At 40.2% G+C, this 11,745-nt stretch overlaps 2 protein-coding genes across 4 annotated transcripts in view; both read right to left on the bottom strand.

The window, feature by feature from the left end:
• The window catches only part of myo18ab (myosin XVIIIA b), a 172,399-nt gene extending 172,060 nt beyond the window's left edge, over nt 1-339 (bottom strand). For both annotated transcript variants that reach the window (XM_030743863.1, XM_030743862.1), the window contains exon 1: nt 217-339. The gene's annotated coding sequence lies outside the window, so the exon portion shown is untranslated. The remainder of the gene's footprint in view (nt 1-216) is intronic.
• A 6,678-nt stretch (nt 340-7,017) lies between these two features.
• The window catches only part of LOC115790853 (galectin-9C-like), a 29,437-nt gene continuing 24,709 nt past the window's right edge, over nt 7,018-11,745 (bottom strand). The window contains exon 8 of one of the 2 annotated variants that reach the window (XM_030744825.1): nt 7,018-7,676. In XM_030744825.1, the coding sequence (XP_030600685.1) occupies nt 7,530-7,676 (147 nt within the window). In that variant the 3' untranslated portion in view covers nt 7,018-7,529. The remainder of the gene's footprint in view (nt 7,677-11,745) is intronic. The other variant, XM_030744824.1, reaches the window with a different exon arrangement.

Raw genomic sequence — 11,745 nt, 5'->3', positions numbered from 1 at the left:
GAGCCATTCTGCTAGCTAACTAGCATAATTGGCTCAGGTCACAGCCTTAGTTCTCTGCCCTCATTTTGGTGAAGCAAATCCTGGAGCAGCATACTGGGATCCTGTGAAAATCATCCAGTCAGGACCACTGACTGCCTGTCCGGCTCAGCACAGCTGTCTTAACAATAAATATGCCTTCTCACTAGAAGCACATACATAATAAGAACAGATACTCACTGCTTTCCAATACTGCAAACGGAACCCCGTTGGTGCCTTGTTAATGGGTGCAGCTCGGCTTGTAGGGAACAGAAACAGGCTGACTTTCAAGCTTGTGATAGCAGACTGCTCCCAGTCCAGCTCTGGAGCGTCAATACTGTATAACCAAAGCGCGGTCAACCTACTCCCCCTTCTGTTCATACAGAGTAACTACAGCCTGCCTGGTGCACTACTGGGAAGTCATTTTTAATTGTGGGTGGAGGGATCTGAAGCTGGATTTCAGCCTATATGCTGTATGATTACAGAAATACTAGAGTTTGATTAAAAAATGGAAATTATCCCTGCTGACTTAAAATTGTGAGTTAGCTACACTTAGATCAAGGAGATTAAGTTGTTCTCTAAGTCATCAATGACTTGTAAATTTATTTAAAATGCTGATTTGGTAAGTTTAATTAGTTTACAATATGTGGGAAGGTTGCTATTGTGCTAGTTTTCTTTCTTATGTGCTTAATTTTAATTCTGTTTGGTTATTAAAAAAAAAAACAGGATAAAAGAATTAAAACAAGAGAAAAACAAAAATGTGAACAGATAATCAAATTACAGTGGGGGCACAAGCCAAAGTACTCCTTGCGCTGGTCCCAAGCCCAGATAAATGGGGAGAGTTGCATCAGGCCACCCAGCGTAAAATCTTGGTTAAATCAAATATGCAGGTCATAAAGAATGAGAGATCCATATTGGATAGGTCGGGGTCCGGGTTGATAACACCCACCTCCTACAGTGTTGTTTGACAGGAGGGTGCCAGTGTTAGCTGTTAGCCAAAGACAAAGGAAGAGGAGAGGGGGAGGAATGTTAGGAGGCAGCAAGAGAGAAGCAAAGGCAGGAGTGTGGAGGTGAGAGAAGGGACTTTAAACGTAGGGACTATGATTGGGAAAGGGGGAGAGCTGGCTGATATCATGGAGAGAAGGAAGGTAGATACATGTATGTGTGCCGGAGACAGAGGTGGGAAGTAACAAAGTACAAATACTTTGCTACTGTACTTAAGTAGATTTTTCAGGTATCTGTACTTTACTTGAGTATTTATTTTTCTCACTACTTTTTACTTTTACTCCCTACATTTTTACACAAATGTCTGTACTTTCTACTCTTTACATTTTCAAAACAGACTCATTAATTTAGGTTTAACACGTGTGAGAGAAGTTTTTATTTACGGTCACTGTGCCTTCAAACATCAAGACATCTGAGCCTTAATGGAGGAAAAATAACACATAAGAGACAAACCTACTGGAGTATCCTCCATCACTGAGGCTTATCACATACAAACAGATTGAAGAGGTAAAACCATGCACTTTATGTATCATTTATAGTGCTATAATCAGGGGTTACAGTGGGTTGTACTGATGTCTGTAAGTTGTGGTCGTGCTACTGAAAACAGAGTGAAAATAAAGGGAGTAACGCGTGGAAGGTAATTTTAAATTCAACGTTTCTAAATGCTCAACAAATACCAGCAAACATACAAAGTGTGTGCAGTTTGTCACACCGTGTGTCTGCGAGCTAAAAGAAGAGCTGCTGTTTTTCAGGGAGAGAAAAGAAAGAGAGAAGCTCACTCAGAGATGGAGAAAGATGTAAGAAAGAGGACAGGAAAGGAAGAAGAGAGGTTAGATTTAAAGGGAAGGACTGCAAAACAAACTGAAGTATGCTGACTTTGTGTTATTCAAAGATTGTATGAAAATACTGCAGTTTAGTGCATGATATACAGGTCAGCTTGCTGTACTGTATTTATAGTAAAGCTCTGTGTTGGACTGGTGCACAGAGGCTGTGTTCATGGTCATTGTTACAGGTTACATCAGTGTAGTAGAGATGAGTTTGAATCAAAGCTGCTGATGCTGAGATTCATTCAATGAATTTAACATTTATACAGCCTGCTACTTTTACTTTCTTACTTTGAGTATGTTTCAGAGCCTATACTTTCTTTACTTTACTTAAGTAAAGAAGTTGAACCAGTACTTCAACTTTTACTGAAGTATTTTTAACACAAGCGCTTGTCTGTATGTACTTTTGCCACCTCTGGAAGGAGACCAGATGGAAGAGAATCAAGGCCAGGAGCATTGGAGGTGGATTCAAACTGTTCTACTATGGTGTAGGCTAGGAAGAAAAATGGAGTAGGGGTAATCTTGAAGCGACAGCACTGAATAGTACTGTGTAGGTGAAGAGAAAGTCAAGATCATGCATTTGAAGCTGGAAAACAAAGGGGAAGGGTGATGTTGAACGTGAGTGCTTGTGCACCACAGGTTGGATGTCAGAAGAGTACGAGGAATTCTGGACTAAGTTGGCTGAAGTAGTAGAGGATGTCCTGCGGGGTAACTGGAACAGAATTCAATGAACATGTGGGTGAAGGGAACAGAGGTGATGAGGAAATGGTAGTGGATTTTGCAAAAAGAATGGAAATGGCTGTGCTGAATATATACTTCAAGAACAGATAGGAGGAAGGTACATGCAGGTGGACTACATCTTATTGAGAAAGTGCTATTTGAAAGAGACTGCATGGTGGTGGCAGGGGAAAATGTAGCCGGGCAGCACTGGATGATCGCCTGACGGATGACTTTGGAAATCAAGAAGAAGAAGTTAGTGAAGGCAGAGGCAGGTATTAAATGGTGGAAGATGAAGAAGGAAGAATGTTGCAGAGTTCAGGGAGGAGTTGAGACAGGCTCTGGGTGGTAGGGAAGAGTTACCAGATGTCTGGGGAAGTACCAGTAGTCAGGGAAACTGCCAAGAAACTGTTTGATGTATCCACTGAAACGAGCACAAGGAGACTTGATGATGGAATGAGGAAGTATAGGAAAGTATTCAAAGGAAGAGGTTAGCAAAGCAAATGTTGGTGGCTAGGCATACAGGGAAGAGAGAGGTGGCAAAGGCAAAGAAAAAGGCTTGTAGGACTGGTATCAACTGGCTAGAAAGGGAGATTAACCTGGAAGGAATGTACAACACCTTAGGATAGAGAAGGAAGTGTACTAACGAGTAAAGAGAGTGTGCAAAGAAGGAGGAAGGTGCACTTTGAGGAGAATGAAGAAAATAAGAGAGAGATGAAGACAGATGACAGACAGTGAGAGTTAGGAAGTGCAAGGGATTAGTATCAGACCTATTATTTAGGTATACAGTTGTATACCTAAACAGTAGTGCTGATTTTAGATGCTATCACCTACAAGGGATTCACCTATGAAGAGAATGAAGATTGGAAAGGTGACTAGTCCACATGACATACCTGTGGAGGTATGGAGATGTCTGTGAGAAAGGGCAGTGGACTTCTTGACCAGATTGTTTAACACAGTCTTGGAGAGTGAGAGAATGCCTGAGGACTGGAGGTGAAGTGTACTGGTACCAATTTTCAAGAACAAGGGTGATGTGCAGAGCTGTCGTAACTACAGGGGGATAAAGCTGATGAGTCATACCATGAGCCATACCATGAAGATATGGGCAAGAGTTGTTGAAGCTAGGTTAAGAAGAGAGATGATGATCAGTGAGCAGCATGGCTTCATGCAAAGAAAAAGTACAAGGGTTGCACTGTGTCTTTGTGGATCTAGAGACAGCACATGACAGGGTGCCAAGAGAGGAATCATGGTACTGCATGAGGAAGTCAGGAGTGGCAGAGAAGGAATGAAAGTTAGTAGAAGCAGAATATGAATGAATGAGAGGGTGACAAGTGGAAAGGTTACCATGTTATCTTTTTGAGAAATATATGCTCTTTTTAAATGTTTGCTAGCAACAGATTTCAAAACAGTCCAGAAAGGAAATATTTACCTCTGTGTTTTCTTTGGACAATAATCTGTAAGCATTTGGAAAGTGTCTGTGAACTGTTTCCCATTCTTTATTGGTTCTTCCAGCTACTGAACATTTCAAGGTGTTCCTTTTTTGTATTTTTCATTTCACAATGTCCCAATTATCTTTAACTTTATCTTATCTTTAACAGGTCCAGACAGCAGGCAGTTCAAGAAGACAGTTGGTATCATCTTTTCAGAGTGGCTTAAGAAAGGATTTAGCCATGACATTGATATGATCCATGATATTTTTGATCAAGTACAAAGAAAAGAAGAAGCATAATTGAAAGAATCAATCCAGAGAACATGTCTCCACTGCTCCAGAGTCCAGTGGCAGCTACCTGGTGGTGTTAGATGAACCAAAACATACTGTCCCAGAGGTGTTTGTTCTATTGGATTTAGGTCAGACGAGTGTGGGTGGCAGTCAGTGGTATCAATTCCTTCATTCTGCAAGAACTACCTACATATTTTTGCCACATACTGTAAGACCAGGCATTGCTGTGCATCCGAAGGAACCCATGACCCACTGCACCAGCATAGGTTCTAACAATGCATCCAAAGATTTTACCCCAGTACCTAATGGCAGTCAGGGTGCAGTTGCCTAGCTAGGTCTGTGCGTCACTCCATGGATATGCTTCCCCAGACCATCATTGGCCCACCACCCAACCAGTCATGCTGAGCAATGTTACAAGCAGCATAACATTCTTCATGGCTTTTCCACACCCTTTCATGTCTGTCACATGTGCTCAGGGTGAACCTGTTCTCATCAGTGAAAAGCACAGGGTGTCATGGTCCTGGGCCTCGTGCCCAGCATTTTGTGTTTTTCCTTTTAGGTTCTGTTTTCATTGTGTTTCTAAGTGTGTTCATTGTTTGGAGATTTGGTTATGTCACAGTTTCCTTATGGTTTTGGTTCTTAGTTTATGTTAGGTTATAGGTCTTATTTAGTTTTTATATGAATCCCTGCTCCCTGTGTTGTCTTTCCCACGTCTCTGTCTTCCAGTATCTGCTTGTCTCTTTGTATTTATCCCTTCTCTTGTGTATTCTATTCCTCGTGTTCTGTCAAGTCTGCGTTTGTGTTATGGTTGGTCACTTCCTTTTGTTAATTTCATTAACGCTAAAGCGGCTGAAACTGATTAACAAACCCCTCTCCTAATTAACTAACCAGATCAATATCCCAGATTTTTAACTAACGCGTCATGTGCACAGACAACTCATTTCACCCTCAAGAACATGTGTTTCTGTGCAACTCTGATGTTTAAAAACTTTGTTTGATTCAGAATTAAAGTGTTGATATACCAGTGTACCAACCCCTCTAGTGAAAATTCAGCTTTCACTAAAGGGGTTGGAAAAAGATTTTGTATGGCCACATGTTTTCAGTCATCTATTCTAATGACTTTCTGAACTTTTCCTTCAGCACCAGGACTGGCTAATGTTTGAGTTTGGGAATAAAATGCCACAACTACGTTCTACTTACCTTTTGGTTATGGAGGATTAAAATGCCCAAATTTATTGTTCTATTATTGTTCTATATTACAACTGAGTTTGGTGGTGCAGTGATTCGCTTTGTTGCCGTTCAGCAAGATAGTCCCTCATGAAGAGCCTTGATCTTTCTGTGAGTTCACATGTTCTCCCTGTGCCTCCCAAAGCTATCCATCATGGATTCATTTTTTATTCTAAACTGCACATAGATGTGGTTCTCTGTCTGTCTGTGTCAAACCAAGGGTGTCAAACTCAATCATAGGACGGGCCAAAGCTGAAGACACAGTCTAAGTCATGGGTCGAACAGGAGAATAATTTTAATCAGGAATACGATTTTGAATGGCCAGAATACAGCAACCTTTTTCTCAACACATTAAATAAAATATAAAATTTTATTTTTTCTTCAAAAATAACATTTGGGGGGGGGGTCACATGTGATGACGCGGTCCTGAAGCTGCAGGTTTAACGCATTAAGATGCTTCATTATGTCGCAGAGAAAGGCCGACTCACACAGACACCTTTCATCCCGGAGCCCTGCTGAACCTTTTCCTTTACTTTCCATGAACTGACAGATTTCCTCAGAGAGTCCATCACACCTGTGTGATAAGTAATGTCACTAAATTCAATAGCTATTTCCTCCAAAACTGCAGGTGACTTAAACATTTGCCTCTTATAGAGTTCACTGTCTGTGTTATGGTGCTCATGGCACATTTTGTCTTCAGGCCTTTGCTGCGTTTCCTGCTGTGTGATGCAGTGTCAGCTCACCTGTGCAGGTCTCCTTCTGCATCTTCTCCTGTATCCATCCCACCAATCCACTTTTTTCCCCACACATCACAGGCAAGGAAAAGAGACAGTTCTCTGATGACCTCCGATGTCTTTTGCCTTGCCTGTTTGGAAAAATTCATGTTTTCCACTTTTTGGGTCATTTTGGGGGGTCAAACAGCTTAAATGTCACTGTAAAAAGTGCTGACCGATGTTTTTATCCACTGATCAGTGTATCATTGGCAACACGGAAAAGGGTTAGTGCCCAGGTCTTGGCAGGCGCAGCTGTTGCAATGCATTGTGGGATTTGTAGTATAAGTGATGGGAGTGCTATTTACCTGCGAGCCATTAATAACCATATGAAATTATCTGGAGGGCCTTATAAAATTACATCACGGGCTGGATGCTTGAGATTGACACACTAGATCTAAACTAATGACTGCATAAAAACTCTTTTACAGTCATTGGACTGGACTAAGAAAAATGATGGACAGCTGAAGTCCACGTCTTTATACTCACAGTGAAAAAGCTGCAAAAACAGACAAACAGGTACTCTAATTATTAAACTGGGATTCAGGTCAAAACCTCATGATGCACACAACACAATCATGATGTAGGCCATGGAAAATGAAAGTGTAGCTTTAATGCATTATAAGGCACTGCCAGATTATGTTTAAAAGGTTCGTAAAATATAGTTGTCTTCTGTGGTTGTAGTAGTTCATATAGTAGTTTGCGTTCCTGCTTTCGATCTTAAAGAATACTTAAACACTTGTCATTTTTTTTTCCATTTCATTTAATCATTCATTGTTGGTAGGTATTTAAGGGCCATGTTTGCATACTGTTTACTACAGGCATATATATACCACATACAAAACTGGTTGCAATTCCAACTTCCAAGTAGACAGTTTTATTCTGATGTTGAGTGAAATCCAAGTGTTACATCTGGCTGAGATGTTTCCTCTTTTGGTGTATAGTTATTCTTTGTCTGAATTGAACAGAATGGATGTGCAAAGTCTAGGCGAGTGAATTTAGGACTTAATTTATAAACTAAAGCCAATGGTTAATGGATGTTTCCTTTAAGAGTGAATATGTTTAAGAAATGCAAAGCATAAAATATTACAAAATTAAGTGATTATAAAATGAATGCACAGGCGTTGATTATACAATATGCATTACATAACCAAATAAGCAATTAGCACAATTTTATTAAATGCAATGGCTGTGTTGTTTGTTGGCTGTGGTCAGGGAAACATATCTCCAGCAGCCACAGGTCCTCCAGCTCTACACAATCACAGAGGTCAGGGTGATGTCACCATCGATCTCCAGGGCGGTAACAGCATGCAGGGGAGTGAAACGATGCTTGTAGTTATGGGTCTGCATCCCATTGGCCACAATTCGGAAGGAGTGAGCTTCACAACATATGGTCAACTAAAAGAAATTTAAAAAAAAAAATTGTTAATGAGAAACTTTGTTTACAATGAAACCAGCAAACTTGCCAAAGTGACTTTTTGATTCTACCTCTTGGGGGAGCCATGGCGCCATATGTCACGGGTTTAAAGAATGAATTCCAGTTATTTCAACCTGGTCTATTTGCCAAGAGGCCATTATGGCTCTGAGTGTCATGGTTAAGTAAAGTTTTCACTCAGGATTTGAGTAAGAGCTCCTCTAATCTGACCTAAAGTGGTGGCTGACCTAATCACTCGCATATTCATCCACATTGATTGGTTTCCTTGTTCATATGTGTGAGGCTGGCTTTCACTGGGGTCATGCTGCCCAAAGTCCTTCTGATACTGAGGAAACTCAGCAGTTAAATGGTGGATTATTGTGTGGGTCATTATGAGGATGACAGTAGGTCATTTTAGTTTGATACTGTTAGAGGAACAGGCTACAGACACAGAGCAACAAGGTTCAGAAGCAGAAAAACAAATGTGTGATTCAGTATTAAATATCACTGCTGGATCCCTTACGGTAATCTCTTGGCTGCACTATCCCACAGACACTGGAGGATGTGGATGTTTTTCATTAACTGCTGTGAGTTTCTCATCTTGGGCTCACAGATCAGAGCTCCATGTCCTCTACCTGTTTTCTTCTTTTCTTACAGTGTGTTAAGTCTCTTTTTTCCAAAAAAAACCCCAAAAACTTTGATATAAAAGCTTTTCTTTTTTTACTTGAGCCACAGTGAAAATCTTGGGAAATCATTTCAGCTGGAATTTTTTTTTTGTTTGTTTCTTTTTCCTTAAACCATCATCAGTTGTAAGGAAACACTTCCTTGTGGCTTTTCTGGCAGTTGTCTCAGTTTTGTCAGACTTTTTGCTGATTTTTGCTTCTTTCTTACAACATTGTTTCCACTGTCTCCACTTTTGCTCAAGGTAAACATGTTTCCCAGTATGCAGAAATGGGGGCATAGTAGTATGCAGATGGCAGGTAGTAAACACAAGCCTGTAGATTTATAATGATCCTAATTCACTAACATGCACTTGGAAATGATCAGAACAAAATTGGGCAGTACACACGTTACAAAAATCCAATGATTTTTTTTTTCTTTGTGCAGGGTAAAACATTTATACACACATATTAGTGAATGAGGGCCCATGTACCTCAGCAAAACGTGATGTTCCTGCCCTCTGCTAATGAAGCAAGGAGGAAATGTTTAGTTGCACACCATTGCAACTGACCATGTTAGACTGATTTTCCATGTGTGTATGGATAACAGTAATTCCAGCCTGACAACTAAAACCATCTTTTTACAAGTCCAAGAGAAACCACAAAAGCACAGAAATCAACAAAAGATATATACACAGTATGTAATGATCTACATGTGACTGATTTTTATACAGTGCTCTCCATAACGTTTGGGACAACACTGAAGTGCAGACCTACAACTTTAATCAAAATGGTTTTTACAAAAATTTAGCACAAACTGTTTAAGAATTAGAGCCATTTTTATACACACTCCCCTGTTTTCAGAGGTTCAAAATTAATGAGACAATTTAATGACAAGCAGTTTCATGGCTTGGTGAGGACTGCTCCCTCGTTATTTTATAACAAATGAAGCAGACATAATATCTGACATTGACTCAAAGTGTTGAATTTGTATTTTAAAACGTTTTACTGTGATTCTAATGTCATTTTAAATATGAGGCCCAAATAGATGTTACGAATGCGAATATGAATACGAATACCTTTATTAGTCCCGCACCAGGGAAATTACAGTTAACAGTAATTTGAACAGTTAGTGGAAGTCAGGGAGGCCACCATTGGGCTGAAAAGCCCAAATAAACCTATCAGGGAAACAGCAAACACTTGAGAAGCAGCTCAGCAAGACAGAAAGTCCTGAAAGATCACAGAAGACAACAAGTGGTTGATGACAGAATTATTTCTATAGTTAAGAAAGACAACTTCACAACAACTAACAAGGTTAACTTGTACCACAATGATGGGAAGAGAGCATGGAGTATGGAGAGGAAGAGATTTTTATATTATTACATATTGTTTTTAATTTATGGGGTATGTCTGCAATGCAATGTGCAGTTCCTTCATTCAAGAGAGAGAAGTAATTGTGTTGTATGTGTCACATGCAGTGACAATAAAGGTATTGTTTATTCAGTAAACAGTTCAGGATCCAAAGCATATCACATTATTTGACTGTGGAGGCAGTGTTATGGTATAGGTACGTATGGCTACCAGTTTGTCATGGTCCTGGGCTAGTTGCCCTGTGCTTTTGATTTTGTGGTTTTGTTTATGCACTGTAAACCCGGATAAGTTGAATCTACTTAAAAAAACCAAGGTAACTCGTTGCCTTAAATTTTTTAAGTAATGAAAGAGTTTATTTAACTCAGCCTGTTAAGTAAGCACTACTCCATTTCCAATTGAACTAAATTGTTCTAATTGACCAAACTTATCTTTTATAGTTCATGAAAAAATAAAATGTCTTTTGATCAATCAATTCCCCCTATCCTTTTCATGGTTGTGTGGGGGGTGGTGGGGGCTGGAGCCTGTCCCAGCTGACAAGGCAGTAAGATGCAGGATACACCCCGTACAGGTCACCAGCCTGTTGCAGGGCTGACACAGACAACCATTCACACCTGTGGCCAATTTAGATAGACCAATTAACCTAACTCCAGTAACTGCATGTCTTCAGATTGTGGGAGGAAACCCACACAGACACAGGGAGAACATACAAACTCCACACACCAAGAATCCCAGGCTAAGGTGGACTTGAACCCAGACTATCAGATAGCTATTCTACCTGTGAGGCAGCAGTGCTAACCATCATGCCACCATGCAGCTGCACATTAATCCAGTCTGTTAAAACTGGTATAAACTAGATTTTTAGCAGGTGCAAAACTTGATGATATTAAGTTGTTTGAACTCAAACACATGATTACAATAAGATAGACCATCAAAAAGTACAGTCTACTCAGCATTAACAAGTAATGTTCACATTCTAGGCAATTTTAAGTAATATGAACTCAATATTTTTAAGTGGAATCAAAATCTGAGTTTACAGTGTGGTGGCGTGGTGGTTAGCACTGCTGCCTCTATCCTTAGTCTGAGGTTCAATTCCACCTTGGCCGGGGACTTTCTGTGTGTTCTCCCTGTGTCTGTGTGGGTTTCCTCCGTGTACTCTGGTTTCCTCCCACAGTCCAAACACATGCAGTTACTGGGGTTAGGTTAATTGGTGGTTCTAAATTGCCCATAGGTGTGAATGGTTGTCTGTCTCTCTGTGTTGGCCATGCGACAGGCTGGTGACCTATACAGGGTGTAAACTGCCTCTCGCCCTGTGACAGCTGGGATTCAATTTAATTCAATTAATTTTATATTGCGCCAAATCACAACAAACAGTTGCCTCAAGGCTCTTTATATTGTAAGTAAAGACCCTACAATGAGCTCCAGTAATTTTCTTGGCATGCAGGCTGTGATCAGCTGACCTGCTGCTGCTCTGAGGTTTACTGCTCTGTGTGGATGAGCTGAAATTCAAAAAGATGTAACCCAGTATTTCATGAGCTATCTTAGCTGATTTCCATCCAATCTGTACGCCTCAGTGATGGAGGATACGCCAGTACAATTGTCCCTTATGTGTTATTGTTCCTCCATTTAGGCTCAGATCGTCTGATGCTTGATGGTGCAGTGGCCAAAAATAAAAACTTCTCTCACACGTGTTAAACCTAAAGTAACAAGTCTGTTTTGAAAATGTAAAGAGTAGAAAGTACAGACATTTGTATAAAAATGTAGGGAGTAAAAGTAAAAACTAGTCAGAAAAATAAATACTCAAGTAAAGTACAGATACCTGAAAAATCTACTTAAGTACAGTAATGAAGTATTTGTACTTTATTACTTCCTACCTCTGTCTCCTGTTTTACTTCGTCTGCCTTTTGTCCCTCACATCCTGTGTTTAGTTTTACTTCCTGAGCTCGTCTTATGTGATTACATTCAGCTGTGCTCCCCACCTGTTGCCTGTTCCCTTGTTATCCCTCTGTGTATTTATAGTCTCAGT

Source organism: Archocentrus centrarchus, chromosome 13, assembly GCF_007364275.1.
Source record: "Archocentrus centrarchus isolate MPI-CPG fArcCen1 chromosome 13, fArcCen1, whole genome shotgun sequence".
Lineage (NCBI taxonomy): Eukaryota > Metazoa > Chordata > Actinopteri > Cichliformes > Cichlidae > Archocentrus > Archocentrus centrarchus.
Note: the sequence above shows the minus strand (reverse complement) of the source record. Positions and strands in the feature narration are given on the sequence as shown.